The 17,021-nt window shown below is 33.6% G+C and overlaps 1 protein-coding gene across 2 annotated transcripts in view; it reads left to right on the top strand.

Annotated features, from left to right (window-relative positions):
• The window catches only part of LOC134369529 (cadherin-10), a 140,427-nt gene that overhangs the window by 87,247 nt on the left and 36,159 nt on the right, over positions 1 to 17,021 (top strand). For both annotated transcript variants that reach the window (XM_063086006.1, XM_063086007.1), the window contains 2 exons: positions 8,606 to 8,793; positions 10,303 to 10,556. In XM_063086006.1, coding sequence (XP_062942076.1) covers positions 8,606 to 8,793; positions 10,303 to 10,556 — 442 coding nt within the window. The remainder of the gene's footprint in view (positions 1 to 8,605; positions 8,794 to 10,302; positions 10,557 to 17,021) is intronic.

The following is a 17,021-nucleotide window of genomic DNA, read 5'->3' as shown; positions in this document are numbered from 1 at the left end:
TTCTTCCACTAAATGCTCTGGTTCACAACTTCTAAGTCAACTTCCATAAAGTCCTAGGGCATGGATACAATGCAGCCTAGTTCCTTTCCAGTTCACAGCAAGTGTGAGCTTTGCCCCAGTTTCCAATAAACTCCTTCTGATTTCTATGAGACCTCCTTAGAATGATCTTTACAGTCCATATTTCTATCAGCATTCTGCTCGCCACCACGTAACCAGTCTCTAAGACATTCCAAACTCCCTCATCTCTTTCTGTTCTGAGTCCTCCAAACTCCTCCAACCTTTGCCTAACACCCAGTTCCAAAGCCACTTCCACATTTTCAAGTATCTGTTACAAGCAACACCCCACTTCTCTGGTACCAATTTTCTGTATTAGTCCATTGTGTTGTTTATAACAAAATACTTGGAACTGAGTAATTTATAAAGAAAATTAATTTTATTGCTTACAGTTTCTGAGGCTGGGAAGTCCAAAGTCCATCTGGTGGCAGCAACAGTGACCCAGGGGTCTCACATTGCAAGATGGTGGAAGCAGAGAGAGCAGAGAGAGAGAGAGAGAGAGAAGGAGAGACTCTCCTCTTCTTTTAAAGCTCTCAGAACCACAGTGCTGACCACCATTTTTAACCCATTCACTACTGCAAAGTCCTACAATTCAATCACCTCTTCAAGGTTCCACCTTACAATTACCACCCTCTTAACAGTCACAGTGAGGGCCATGTTCCTAATACATAAAACTTGGGGGACACAAGTTAAGTTTCTAATACATAAAATAGGGGGGACATAATTCAAGCTTCAGGGAAATATGCGGGGACATAATTCAATCCACTACAATACCTTAGCTCTTAAAGGTCAGAAAGAAAAAGGCAGACATCTCATTTTGCCTATAATAATTTCAAATGGTTGAATATTAGCAATCTTTTTTAGCAAAGTTATATCTTCCAAGATACTACAGGTTCGTGCTTTTGATGTGCTGTGTGTACAGTTCTGAATATATTAGTGAGCAGCCCTGAAGCATTTAGTTTCAGTTTAACAGATCCAAATTTTCAATCCTAGTGCCCTTAGTATTCTTGTGCCAACAGGAGTTGGCTAATCTGTATTGTCCTAAAAATCTGCCATCTCAGACATTTTTTTTTTTCTTCCTCTTTCTTGCCTTAGATACATACTTTTTGGATCATATGTATTCCCATATCTTGATTTAGCCCTTTATTTTTCTGGAATACATTCTTCGTCAGCTTCCTTAAAAATATCCAAAGGGACTTTGCTGAATCCAAAACTATCTACATTGAGTTATCACAACTTGATTAATATTGGTAGCTAGAGTGTGCATTCAAGGTTCAAAATAATTTTATCATTACATTTTGATGACATTGTTAAATAATTTTCTAGGATTAGAGGTTGCTGTCAAAAGGTCCATTGACATTTTGATCCATGTCCTTTCTATTTTTAACACTTGTAATTACATCTTAGTTTTAAACATGTGTATTTTCTTCCATTCATCATCCGTCTCACTAATTCTCTTGTTGGATGATATTAATCTTCTGTTAAACCCATCTTTTATTTTTTTACGTTCAATGGTTATATTTAATATCCAGTTATTTGTATTTGGTTTTATATCAAATGTGCCCACCACATTTCATAGTCACACTTTTATGACAACTTTTAGTTCTTTAAACACATTGAATGTGTGTGTGTGTGTGAGTGTGTGTGTGTGTGTGTGTGTGTGTGTGTAGTATTCTGCATCTGATGATTCTAACATTAGCCATTTTGTTGATCTGATTCAGCTAGAGGGTGTTTCTTTTTGTTTGGTTGTTTTTTTGTTTGTTTGTTTGTTTTTGATTTCCTGTTGATAGTCATATTTCCCTTTGTTATTTATTTATTTATTTATTTATTTATTTATTTACTTGAAATTTATAATCAGTTAATTTTGTGAGACATGACAATGAATTCTAAATAGTAGATCTATGTTTGCTTTTGTTAAGTGTCAGGAACACTACCAACATTTTAAAGGAAATTCTCTATTTGATAGGTATTTATGATGTATATGTGTTTGTTTGTTTTAAATTTTCATGTAGTATTTACTTAATACAAAAGAATATAAGTAGCACCAATTTAAGGCATCACAATAACTTTAAAAATACTTTGCATGCACATGTATTATTCTCTTTAGTCAGGTAGTCCAGAGTTAACTATTGTCTGATAGTATCTGATAGCTGAGGCTCTTCCATAGCTATCAGATATAGTTTCTATATATATAGAAAGAGAGAGGGGTATGTGTGTATGTGTGAATATCTATCTGTCTATATACATATATAGAGAGAGACTAAATATAGAATGAGACTACATATAAATATAGACATATTTATATAGTATTTATGTATCCCTACACAAAATATTGTTGAGTTCTTGCTGTTTAAAGTTTATAAAACTAGTATCACACTGTGTATAATTTTCTGAAACTTGCCTTTTCCACTTAATATTATGTATTCAAGATTCACCCATATTCTTTCACTTAACTATAGCTCACAATTTTCATTTTTGTATTATGTTGGGCAATATAATTATGTAATGATTATTTATCTGTCCTCATGCTGTTTGGTATTTGGATTTGCTTCCTTTTTTTTTTAATTTTAATTTTACAAACAGTAATTCCATATGACATTTCTGGAACTGTTCTCCTTATCCATATTGCTGGATATCAGTTATGCTAATATTTAAATTCACAATATATAATACCATAATGTTTCCTGTTATAGGTTGAATTGTGTTCTCTAGAAAAATATGTATGCTAAAGTCCTAACTCCCAGTACCTCAGAATGTGACCTTATTTGGAAATAGAGTCCTTACAGAGAAAATCAAGTTAAAATGAGGTCATTAGAATTAAGGCTCTAATCTAATATGACTGTTGTCCTTATGAAAAGAGCATTTACAACACAGAGACAGACATGCACACAGAGAAGATGATGTAAATGCACAATGAGAAGACAGCCATGTAATTGGAGTAATGCATCTACACAAGCCAAGAAACACCAAGGATTACCAGCAAACTCCAGAGGCTAGAAGAGTCAAGGAAGGATTCTCTCCTAGAATAGCGAACAAAAGCATAGCCTTGTTAGACTTCTAGCCTCCAGAATCAGAAACAATACCTTTTGTTTTTATACGCCACCTAGTTTTTGGTACTTTGTTATAGCAGCCCTAGAAACGAATACATTTCCCAAAGCCATTGTGACAAATTTAACTCCCAGGAGCTCTGTGTAGTAGCTGCTATAAAACACATACTTTTAACACTGGTTTTGTCACACTTAACTTTTGTTAATTTAGTAGGTGTAAAATGGAATCATATCATGGCCTTAATTTGCACTTATCTGGTTAAATATTAATTTATAAATACAGACATGCATAATCAATTCTAATTCTAATGTCATAGTGTTTCTGTTTAAATGCTTTTATTCTATTATTTTACAGGATTCTCTCTTATGCTAAAAAGTCTTAAATACTGGTATCATAGCACTCAACGTTTTTCAAAGGATATAGATATTTGATTTCTCAAACAAATATCAATGAATGTGTTAAAGGACAATAATTTACTGCATTTAAATTTTTATATTAATGGTATAATTAGATTTCTTATTTCAAATATAGGTAGTTACCTTCCTTTGGGCTTTTTGGCATATTTACATGTTGTAAAGGAAGAGTTACATTTTCTTTGATTTTTTGAATACTGCACTATGTTAAAAATTATGGCTCTTTCTCCAGTGGAAGAAATCAAAACTACTTGAAAACCTGGTTGATTTCAGACTTTGGGCAGGGAAAATATTAGATGAACTTGGAAAATTTTGTGATGCCAAGAATTAAGGGAGTACTCTGAAAGAATGATGGAGGCATGCTGAAAAGGCACTAGAGCCAACCTGCAGCATCATCCAATGGCCAAATATGAAAGAATTTGCACAAAAAATTTTAAAACCATATTCTTGAATTATAGGACAGAATAAAATAAATATTCTTGATTCCATACTAATATATACTAATATATATTTCTGTGATATCTTTGACAAAAGTGATTAACCTTAACTTAATCATAAGAAAATATCAGGCAGACACCAACTGAAAGACTGTCTGCAAAGTAACTTGACCAGCATTCTTCAAAGTTTCAAGGTCATGGGAAACAAAGAAAGACTGAAGAACTTTCATGGGTTGAAGGAGAGAAAGGAACCATGACAATGATATGCAAGTGAGATCTCCGGAAAAGAATGACATTAATGGAAAAGATGGTGAAATTTGAATGAAGTCAAGAATTTAGTAAATAGTAAAGTGGTTAGAATAGTGTTTGCCATAAACTAAACATTATATATGTGATTGTGAATTAAAAATAAAAAGTGGACGTACTAAATGTTCTACCTTTAAGTGTGGTAGAGCCTGAATTGTGACCCATGCTGTTTGGCTGCTGGACTCTTTCTGAATGGTTTTTGCATCAGGCTTATACAGATTTCATATAATGGAAAGACTTTGCATAAGACTGGAATTTTCTGTTCCAATGAATGTTCTTTGAAACTATTTGAGTTGTCTGTGTTTGGAAGGGTAGCCTATTTTAAATCATGCTTTACTTCCTCTCTAGTAGGCTTTGGTATATTTTTAGTTATTTTTAGGAATTTGCCACTACACTTAAACATTCAATTTTATTGACTTGTAAGTGTTCATAGTATACTCTAACCTTCACAATCTCCATATGACCTGCAATTATGTTCCTTTTTTTGTTAAATTCTTAATACTGTCTGCCTTTTCTCCCCTTTTCATAAGCAGTTTTGCCAGATACATGTTTATCGTGAGCTCTCTAAAAAATAGCTTTTGCCATTCCTATGCTCTTTTTTGTATATTTATTTCCAACTTAATTTATTTCTGTTGTTGTCTTTATTGCCTTCTTCCATTTCTTTGGCTATGAGGTTATTATGTTTTCTGTTCCAGTTTCTTCTGTTTAATGTTTAGCTCATTGATTTGAGCTTGTCTTTCTTTGTATTTAAGTACATTAAGTTATAAATTATCTTCTCTGTGCAGTATCATGTTCTCGGCAGCACATGTCTTAATTTTTCATTACTTCTTCAGTTGTAGGTATTTCATGTGTTGGGGTATTTTTAGTCCCCAAAGTTGTTAACTTATTTGAACCATGTAAAAGTTATTTTTAATTTTTTTCTTTAAAGTTTTTCAAGAATATAAAGATTGGGGTTACTTTATTTGTATTAACCTCTAACTTAATTGAAGCATGGTCAGAGAATTTAGGAGATACTGGTTTATTAAAATTTTTTCCAACTTGCCTCATTACTTAGCACTTGATCAGATTAGATTAAATGCTTCGTGATGCTTTACACCCGCTTCAAAAAAAGAATCTTGTGATCTCCAGGTGGTGCATGCAAGTGTTATATACATATCAATCAAATCATCCAATTTTTTGTATTTTTTAAATCATACGTTTATAATTTTTTGTCTAGTTAACTGATCATTAATTGAAAAAAAATTAGAGTGGCCGCATTTTATATAGGCTTTAGATTTGAGACTAGGTCATAATGATACTGAAGATTTTAGCAGAAGCCAGATTTTATAAGACTTAATAGACCAAATGAAGAAACTAAGCTCTTAATATCAACAATAAGTGCTGTCAGTGAGGTATTGATATCATTTTTATATTTTAGAAAAGCCACTTTTGCTCCAGTGTAATAAATCAATTTATTAAGATGTCACTTCTATAAGATTAAATTTTTTTTAAAATATCTTGCAGTAAGCAGGTTAGAATTGATGATGTTCTAAAGTAGAATCATGGTGAGGTAGATACACTTGGGTATCAAAAGGAAGAGCATACAGTTGCCAGGCAAAAAGTTGTGTAGAAAATACTTCAGGAAAAAAAAAATGTATTTAATTGAGGTGAGAAATGCATGTTGAAAAAAACCTAAAGAAGACCAATGTTACTGAAGAGTATTAATCAGTGGAGAGGATGACAGGACAGAGAAGCTAAATTATGGAGGGGGCCAGCCTATGGATCTTTTATTGTGCCTTAAGAACAATGGGAGCAATCAAAGAGTTTTGAAGCTCTGAGTACTTATTGATAGGATTAATGTTTTCAAATGGGGTAATATGGCTGCAGTGCAGACTGAGACTATTGAAGAATCAACTGGATTTGGCCAAGCATAGGACCTGGTAGACTAGTTAGGAAGCTTCTGTCCAATGTTCAACTTAGAAAGAATTTATCCAATATACAAATTATTCTGTAGTGCCCACTGTGCTCAAAGAGACCTAATAGGAATATAATGATAAAAAAATTCAAAGTGCCTGTTTAGTATTACATTCTCATGGTACATACAAATAAATCAGTAGATAATATAATGCCAAGCAACGGCAAGTGGTAGAAAGAGTGATTGGGAGTGCTATTTTCAGTAAGGTTATTTTCAGTTAGGTTATTGATGAAAGCTTCTAAGGAGGCCACAGTGGAGCAGGCACCTGATGGAAGTGAACAAGGGAGCTGTTGAAATATCCAGGAGGCAGGTGTGCCAATGAGAAGAAACAGCAAAGGCAAAGAGCCAATAATACAGTAGCCAAGGAATGAGTTGAGAGTTGCTTTCAGTAGTGTGTTACCAGAAATAGTTAGAGAGAAAATGTAGAAAAATAAGGCTAAGAGACCAAATGGAATGTGACAGAAACTGAGTTTTAATGATGTCTCTTAGAAAATGACTTTTAAAACTGAATGGATGTATATGCCTGTATTCGTTTGTTAGGATTGCCACAATAAAGTCCCACAGACTGGGTGCCTTCAACAACTGAAATTTATTTTTTCACAGTTCTAGAAGCCAGAATTGAGAGAAAAAGATGTTGGCAGACTCATCTCTTCTGAGACCTCTCTCCTTGGCTTGGTGTAGTCCACAAAACACTCAGCCCTTAACAGTGCCATTTTCTAAGATTCGCTAAACTGCATTATGATTGTGTAAGATTAAAGGGGAAGAAATTTTATGTGAGGGAAATTGCATGAGAAAAATATATAGGGTGATGTAGGAAATTAAGTTTTGACTAGAAAACTTTGAAAAGTCCTGGTTGGTGCATATCTTTCATGGAAGTGCCTGAAAGCAAAATACATAGGAAAGATATACTTGGGCAAGATCATGACTAGCTAAGAGGTCTGGACTTTATTACGTATATTAAGGAGAATTACTTAAGATTTATGAGCAAGAAGATGCTATAATCAGAAGTGCTCTTCAGGTCAATTAATCCTTCAGAACAATGTAGTTTATGGTCAGATGCTAAAACATAAATCTCATTAGCAGTAGAGGTTGTTCATGCTGGAAGCACATCTAGGTACACCAAGGGCTAAGATAAATTCTTGTTTTGCTCTGGAATGAAGGGGAGTTTGTCAGAATTTAGTGTCTTTACTCTGACACTGTGAAGGGCATTTTTATATTTCTCCCATAGACTATCCCTGTTTTCTGCTGTCACAAATAGAAATAGGATTCCTACCCATAATGGCTGATTTCAGGAAATCTTATAATGTTCTTCCCTGCAGCCGAAATGAGTAAAAGCAGTGCAGGGACCAAGGGAAGTTATCTCTTTTCACCCCCTGAAGGTTCTCTGAAAAATCACCTGATAAACACTGATTCATATGAATAAAAGGTATAACAAACTTTATGATATCATAGTTTTACATGACATAGGAGCCTTCATAATGAAGACCCCAAAATATAGAGAATACTGTCTATTTTTATGTATTGGTTCTAGGAGGCAGGCACAGCCATGTAGACATGTGATTGGACAGGAAAAGTATGACCTAATGCTCATAGACTGAGTGGGGAAACCCAGCAAAGCCTGTTTGTTCAGATTCTTCTCAGCCTCTGTGTAGCATTCATGCTCACAGGGTGTGGGGCAGTACCCTTTCTGGAATGGAGGTCTTATAACCTACAGTCAGACAAGGCAGGTCTTTTCTTTATGGCCAGCTCCAGGACAGAAAGGCAGGGGATAAGATTAGAGTGTATCTGTGACCACTGGGGGATTCTAGTTTCTGTGGCTTGCCTCAGGGGAGAATGAAGCTGAGAAACAAGAGGGGAGGAAAAGGTCAGAGGAAAACTTTGCTTTTAAGGCTGCCTACGATGCCTTCACTTTGGAGTATTGTTTTCTGGGCCGCAACAGTAGTAAGTCACTAAATATAACATAGTAAAAACAATTAAAGAAAAATATTCAGTGTATATCCTGTGGTTTGTCATGATTGTATAAACATACACAGGTACATATCTGCACTCAAAGCCAATCTATACAAGTGAAAAAAGACAACATGCTTATTTTTAAAATCAGAATTCCAGATACTATTAGAGGTTGGTACTGAACTTAGCCCCCAAAGTTCTGCTTTTGCTGTTCCTAGACCTAATTTAATGTTATCCATATTATGTGTATTCAACATAGCAATAGTAAACATCTAATGCGGAGGTTAAGATTTATAATAGATTTATAATATTCCTTCATACACATTTTACTTTTGAATATTCTATTGAGAAATCTCTATCCATCTCTCTCTGTTTTTTGTTTGTTTGTTTGTTTTTGTGTGTGTGTGTGTGTGTGTGTGTGTGTTTTCCTTTATCCTTTACAGACACTATTCATCTTCGAGTTCTTGAATCCTCCCCAGTCGGCACAGCCATTGGAAGTGTAAAAGCAACCGATGCTGACACTGGGAAAAATGCTGAAGTAGAATACCGAATTATTGATGGTGATGGGACTGATATGTTTGACATCATAACTGAGAAGGACACACAGGAAGGCATCATAACTGTGAAAAAGGTGCACAGTCAGTATAAATAAGCATCTCTGTGTTTAGAGAGTAGATATTTTATTGTGTACTTTTCACTTGCACATTATCCATTAAGAAACATCACTCTTAAGTTCAAGTGGAATTTATATTGTGTTCAGGTAAGAGGCACATAAAGACAAAAAGCTCCTTGGAATTTTGACCACATGTTTTTGTTGATTGAAACACGAAACCTGAGATTTTACGAAATTTAAAAGGCAAGTTAATATATGTGTGATTATTTTTCTGAGCCATGTTAATAAAAGCGTACCATAATAACATTGTTTTTTTAAAAAAATGTTAATAGCTAATAATGGCAATATATCAACACAGTTGGAGGCATAAAAAGTAACATGCCATCTATCCAGAAGTATGAAGCAATAATTAGAGTTGCTAATAAAAAGAGACAGCATGGATTGAAACATAATTTAATTGTTCACATTTCCCCTTCTGCCATATAAATTAAATTTATCAGCTAACATATGCTCAGTGATACGATTTAAAGGTAACCAGTTTTTTTATTGTAGAGTCAGTACCATTATTAAGAGAAAAAAATAAAGCACATTAAAATTTAGGTCCTAATGAAATGTCATGCATAAAGTAACTACTAAGGCACTGGGTAATAATAAACTGTCCTGAGGTTCCATTGCAAGACACGAGGTCCACAACCGTTTGCTATTAAAGGAACAGTGGCCAGAAAACAGGAAGGCAGCTTTCTTGTTGTTTTTCATGATCATGTAGTAATAGTAATCCAAATAGAACCTGATGCTTCTCCCAATAAAAAAGAAGATTGAAGGAATCCAAATCAACAGTGTCTTTTATCTGTTAAAGCATTCCTTTTAGAGCAGGTGAGAAGTGAGGGACTTGATTTTATACTTGTGATAGTTAAACTAATCGATATTTAAGGCCTGCTTTCTGTTTCATAAAGTAACCTAATTACCAAATTGCTATGAATTTTTTTCTTTTTTCTTGTTGCATAAAGTTTTCTTTATCTTGAATGCTTCATATAACTACTGAAAGTTTTATATTATTCTTCCAAATTTCATAAAGTTTGTATAGTACCTTAAGCCCATTACACTGAATGGAAATATCACACATAAACTTAAAAGGATAACTGAATGATTTGTTTAGAAAGATTTAGCAATAGCCCACATCTCCGCACACACACATGAACACACAAACACATCCACAATCCACCAGCCCATTTTTTGTAACAAGTCACTGCCTTATGACAGGTTTTAATATCTATCCCAATTTTTCCAACGTTAAAAACCTCATTTTCCTGTGTTCCAAAGTACTACATATTGAATATAGAAAAAGTAGAAGTTGAATCCTAAAAGATATGTAAAGATTATATTATTATTTGTGTTACATTTTATTATTTATAATTAACCAGCAATGTGACGGAACTCAACCAGGATTTAAAAATCATACTGTAACTTGGAGGGATTATATCATCCCATTTCCCTCACTCTCATTTGTTGCTTTATTTCTTTATACAGCCACTTGACTATGAGAGCCGGAGACTTTACACTCTGAAGGTTGAAGCAGAAAACACCCACGTGGATCCACGTTTTTATTACCTGGGACCATTTAAAGATACAACAATTGTGAAAATCTCTATAGAAGATGTGGATGAACCCCCCGTTTTCAGCAGATCCTCCTATCTGTTTGAGGTTCACGAAGATATTGAAGTGGGCACAATCATTGGAACTGTAATGGCAAGGGACCCAGATTCTATTTCCAGCCCCATTAGGTAACCATGCCTGTGTTTAAGATGAAAAGAAAGGAAGTTGAAATACACACAGGAGATCATGAAATTCTATTTAAAGCATTTAATGCAATGAAAGATAACACGAGTCTTTCCATAAAATGTACATAAATTTTGTGAGCACATTGCTTAAAGTAAATTGCCTCTGAATGTTTTGGGGCAAGGCATGCATAAGCTTTATAGTTTGCTTGTTTTTATTCTGTTTAGGCTGAAACCTGGCTTGAGTCATCTGCTTGTCTGCTTGTCTCCTTTGAAGGGCACTATGTGTCAGCCGTATGTGTACAGTGCAACCAAAATCACTATATTTGTGTTTTCAGGTTATTAAATAACATGTGAGGTTAAGAGATGTTTTAACAGTTTCTAAAGAATGCAATTACAATGCAGCAGTGCAGTTATATGACGATTTTAGAAACTCCCTTTACACTCAAAAGAAGGCAAGTTTTTGTTTTAGTTTTGGTTTTTCAGTTTTTCATTTTTGTTTTGGGGTTTTGGGCTTTTTCAAAAAGTATGTTCTGGAAAGATCAGAGTCATTTTAACTATTTTTTTGCTTTTCTTTTTTTCCCCCCAAAAAATATGTTTTAAATTTTAACATTCACCTGTATATTTTTGTGGGGTACAGTGTGATTCTATACATGTATGTACCACACAATGATTCCCTTAGAGTACATAGCAAAGTTTTGTATCCATTGATTTTGTATCCTGCCTCTATACTGAATCCATTCATTTTAGTAATTTTTTGGTGCAGTCTTCAGGGTTTTCTGTGTATATGGTCATTGTCATCTGCAAATAGGGATAGTTTGACTTCCTCATTTCTGATTCAGTTAAATTTATTGCTTTCTCTTGCCTTATTATGCTGACTATCTCTTCCAGTACTATGCTGAATAAGGGTGGAGAAAGTAGGCATCCTTGTCTTGGTCCACATCTTAGAAAAGTCTCCAATTTTTGTCCATTCAGTATGATATTAGCTGTGGGTTTGTCATATATGGCCTTTGTTATGTTGAAGTATATTCCTTCTCTAATTTGTTGAGAGCTTTTATCATGAAGGAGTGTTGAATTTTATTAGATGCTTTTTGTGTGTCTATTGAAGTGATCCTATTTTTTTTTTCTTCATTCTGTTGACGTGATGTACCACCTTTATTGATTTGTATATGTTGAACCATCCTTGCATCCCTGGAATGAATCCCACTTGATCATGGTGAATATTAATGTGTTGTTGGATTTATTTGTTAGTATTTTGTTGAGGGTCTTCATGTCTATATTCATTAGGGATATTGATCTGTAGTTTTCTTTTTTTGTTGCATCTTTTTCCAGTTTTGGTACGAAGTTAATGTTGGCCACATAGAATGAGTTTGGAAGTATTCCCTTCTCAGTTTTTTGGAAGAGTTTGAGAAGAATTGGTATTCCTCTTTAAACATTTGGTAAAATTCGACAGTAAAACCATCAGGTCCTGGAGTTTTCTTTGTTGAGAGACTTTTTTCTACTCCTTCAATCTCATTACTCATTACTGGTCTCTTTAAGATTTCCAGTTCTTCATGATTCAACCTTAGCAAGTTGTACATATCCAAGAATTTATCCATTTCTTCTAGGTTTTCCAGTTCATTTGCATATAATGGTTTGTAGTAGTCTCTTAATGATCCTTTGTATTTCTGTGGTATCAGTTGTAATATCACCTTTTTCAATTCTGATTTTATTTATTTGAAACTTTTTTTTTCATTATTAGTCTAGCTAAAGGTTTATTGATTTTATTTGTCTTTTCAAAAAACAACTCTTTCATCAACCTTTTGTATTTTTCTTTAATCTCATTCATTTCTTTCTGATCTGTTCTTTGTTATTTTTCTCCTTCTGCTCATTTTGAGATTGTTTCATTCTTGTTTTTCTAGTATATTGAGGTGTAATGTTAGGTTGTTTACTTGTAGTCTTTCTTCTTTCTTAATGTAGGCATTTATTGCTGTAAACTTCCCTCTTATAATTGCTTTTGCTTTATCCCATAGGTTCTGGTATGTTGTGTTTTCACTTTCATTTGTATCAAGGAATTTTTAAATTTCCTTTTTGATTTCTTCTTTGACCCATTCTTTCTTTAGGAGCATGTTGTTTAATTTTCATGTATTTGTATGGTTTCTAGTGTCCCTTTTGTTGTTGATTTCTAGTTTTATTCCTTTGTGATCAGACAGATAGTTGATATGATTTCAGTTTTTTTTAAATTTGTTGCGGCTTGATTTATGACTTTACATATGGTCTATTCTAGAGAATGATCCATGTGCTGCTGAAAAGAATGTGTATTCTTCAGCTGTTGGATAAGACTTTCTGTATTTGTCTGTTAGGTCCCATCAGCCTATAGTAGAAACTAATTTTGATATTTCTGGTTAATTTTCTGTCTGGATGACCTGTCCTTTGCTGAAAGTGGGGTGTTAAACTCCCAAACTATTGTTATGTTGGAATCTATTTCTCCTTTTAGGTGTAGTAGTAATTTCTTTATGTAACTGGATGTTGCAGAGCTGGATGTGAATATATTTAGAATTATTATATCCTCTTGTTGAATTGATCCCTTTATCATTATATAATGGCCTTCCTTACCTTTTTTTGCTTTCCTTGGCTTGAAGTCTATTTTATCTGATGTATGTTTAGATAATCCTGCTCTTTTTTGCTTCCATTTGCGTGAAGTATCTTTTTCCATCCCTTCACTTTCAGATGGTGTTTGTCCTTATAGGTAAAGTAAGTTTCTTGTAGGCAGCATATTGTTGGTTCTTCTTTTCTAATCTATTGAGCCACTCTGTCTTTTATTGGGGGCTTTTAATCCATTTACATTTATAGTTAGTATTCATATATAGAGACTTGTTACTGCCATTTTGTTACTTATTTTCTGGTTGTTTCGTTGATCCTTTTTTTTTTTTTTTTTTCAATCTGTCTTTCTTTGTGATTGAGTGGTATTCTGTAGCAGTGTATTTTGATTCTATTTATTTTTAGTATGCCTCATAAGTTTTTGTGTTATGGTTACCATTGAGCTTACAAAAAACATGTTATAGTTATAACAGATTATTTTAGACTAATAACAACTTAACTTGATGTTATCCCCCCAAAATTTTTTGACATTTTATTGTTTCAAGTTACATACTTAATATTGTGTGTCTTACAGTTTGTCTATATAGCTGTTATATTGATGACTTGTTAGGTTTGTCCTACAGTGTGCATACAAAGGAAAGAAGCAGTTCACTCACCACCCTTACAACACTGGATTATTCTGAGGTTGTCTGTAAACTTACCTTATGAATGAGTTATTTACCTTGAAATGTTTTGTTGCTTCTCCTTAGCATTGTCTTCTTTTAGATTGAAAACTCCCTCCAAACATTTTTTGTAAGATAGGTCGAGTGTTGATAAATTCCCTTAGCTTTTGTTTATCTGGGAAAGACCTTATTTCTCTTTCATATTTGAAGATTAGTTTTGCTGGTTACAGAATTCTTGGCTGACAGTCTTTTTCCTTTAGCACCCTGAATATATCATCCCATTGTCTTCTGGCCTGTAGGGTTTCTACTGAGAAATTTGCTGAGAGACGTAATGGGGCTTCATTGAACCTTATATGTTTTTTTTCTCTTGCTTCTTTCAGTATTCTTTCATTGATTTTGGTTTTTGATGATTTGATTATGATGTGCCTTGGGGTGTTCATCCTTGGACTGAATTTGATTGGCAATCTGAGCCTCCTGTACCTGGATGCTGTTGTCTTTCTCCATACTTGGGAAATTTTCAGCCATTATTTTCCTGAATATGCTTTCTACTTCTCTTCTTTTATCCTCTTCTTTGGGTATGTCAATTATGTAGAGGTTATTTTGCTTGAGGGAGTCCCATATTTGCTGTATTTCTGTTTAATTTTTTATTATTTTTACTCCTCTAATTTGATGATTTGATATGTTCTTGAGGGAGTCCCATATTTGCTGTATTTCTGTTTAATTTTTTATTATTTTTACTCCTCTAATTTGATGATTTGATATGTTCTATCTTCAAGCTCACTAATTCTTTCCTCTGTTTGATTATATCTGCTGTCAGAGCTTTCTATCAGTTTGTCAGTGCAGATAATATATTCTTTATTTCTAGAATTTCTATCTGCTTTCTTTTTAATTGATTCATTTCCTTTCTCATGTTTCTCATTCTGTTCCTGTATTGTTTTGCAGATATTTAATTTTCCATCTGTATTTTCTTGTGACTCATTGAACATCCTTTAGAAGGTTATTCTGAATTCTTTGTCAAACATTTTGTAAACCCACTGTTCCTCTGGGTCTACTGCTAATGCTTGTTTTTCTTTTCTGGTGTCATATTTCTCTGTTCTTTCTCCATATGTATATCTTTACATTAATGCCTGGGCATTTGAAGAAACTGCTGCCTCTTCTAGGTTTTATAGGTGTTCTTTGATGGTGTTAGTCCTTTACTGATTAATATCAGAGCTTTGTCTCTGGTCTGTGATTTTCTTTCTTGTAGCAGCCTAAAAACATGTGAGATGTGATAAATGCATAAAATAAGAAAGTCTCAAAGTTTGCCTTGACATTTGCTCTGTCATATTAAAGAAATACTTATATGTGTATGTAATATTCAGCATCAAAATGAATGCATACTTTAATCTGTTAATCCATCATTTGTTTTGAATTTCATTTGTTTTCCTAATTCTCAGCAGACCGATTTTGCTTCCATGTGAACTAGTCAAGTATGAGTTCAAATGTTTGTTGTGCAATTTCTAAGTGTGCTGTCATATGATTCCTACATATGTAGCTGCATAACATAGAGAACCTCCAATTTTACCTGCCATGGGACTCATGATAGAATTAAGAATTCTATAGGTTCTGCTATATCATCCAGTGATGTCATGTGTGTGTGTGTATGTATGTGTATGTGTGTATATATATATATATATATATATATATATACACATACACATACACACTACTAATTTATGTAATTTTACAAAAAATATGCTTTCTTATATTCACACACAGCATTACAGATTATATATTGGCTGAAGAAACCCACAAATAGTAATTACATAGAGCTCCCATCTGCCAGCATGACTTCCCCATAAATGCCTCTTTCCCAATCATTTGTCTTCATCTAAATTATTGCATTTCTTGGATTTTGTTTAATCCTTCAAAGCTTTTAAATAACCAAAATATATGTTGAATTTTCCCCATTAAATATTAACCAAGCATTTCCTTGGCAGAGCTCCTGACTTTAGCAGGCTGTGTACTGTGTTCCTGACTTTCAAATGGCCTTTTAAAAAATGAAATATAATATTTTTGATGAGTTGACTGTAAATCAAGTGGCATTATTAAATCACATATCAAGAAATTTTTCCACACAGTTAGATTTTGCATCCTCATATAGACTGATATGTCAAAATATATCTGTGCATATTTGAAAACAATACAATAACAAAATAAAATGTTTAGTCAGGATGCACATCTAGGCACTGAAAGAATCCATTTACATTAACAGAATTAATGACTTCATTACTTATAAATGACAGAGTGTAGGCCGTGAAGGTTGTTGTATACTTTATACTAACTTGATGTAGAAAATGCATGTAAATATTCTTTATGTATTCTTTTTATAGAACATGCAGATATATGTGACATATACAGTCATCCCTCAGTGTCCATAGGAGATTCATTCCAGTACTTCCTGTGTATTAGGAAATCCATGGGTGCTCATGTCCCTGATATAAAATGGCATAGTATTTATATATAATCCTATATACTTTAAATTGTCTCTAGATTACTTACAATACCTAATAGAAATTAAATGGTTTACAGACAGTCATTGTACTATATTGTTTAGGGAATAAAGACAAGACAAAAAGTATGTACACCTTCAGTACTGACACAATTGTTTTTTCCAAATATTTTCTTTTGTGTGTGTGCATACTAAATTTATTTATTTATTTAAACATAATCAATTGTACATATCTGTGGGATAAATGTTGAGTACCAATACCTGTGCATAATACATGATACCAAAATCAGGATAATTAGTATGTTCAATATTACACAATGTAATCATATTTTGTGGCCCTTTACCAATTTTTCAATAACTCCCCTCTCCCTTCCCCTTTCCCGGCTCTGGTGGCCTCAGTTCCATCCTCTCCTTTTGAAAGTTCAATGAATTATTGTGATTGTTGTATCTTTCTTTCTTTTTCTGTTTATTTTCTGTAGCTCCCATTTATGAGTGAGGACATGCAGTATTTCTCTTTATGTTGCCTGGTTTATTTCACTTAATATAATCGTCACTAAGTTCATCTATGTTTCTGAGAATGGCATAATTTCAGGGTTTTTTTATGGCAGAGTAGTATTCCATTGTGTATATACACCACATTTTCCTTATCCACTCATCTGACAGTTAGGTTGGTTTCAACTCTCAGGTGTTATTTATCAATTGAGCTGCAATAAGCATGGGAGTGGAAGTATCTTTTCA

The sequence above is a fragment of the Cynocephalus volans genome, chromosome 2 (assembly GCF_027409185.1).
Source record: "Cynocephalus volans isolate mCynVol1 chromosome 2, mCynVol1.pri, whole genome shotgun sequence".
Classification (NCBI taxonomy): Eukaryota; Metazoa; Chordata; class Mammalia; order Dermoptera; family Cynocephalidae; genus Cynocephalus; species Cynocephalus volans.
This window is presented reverse-complemented; position numbering and strand designations above follow the sequence as displayed.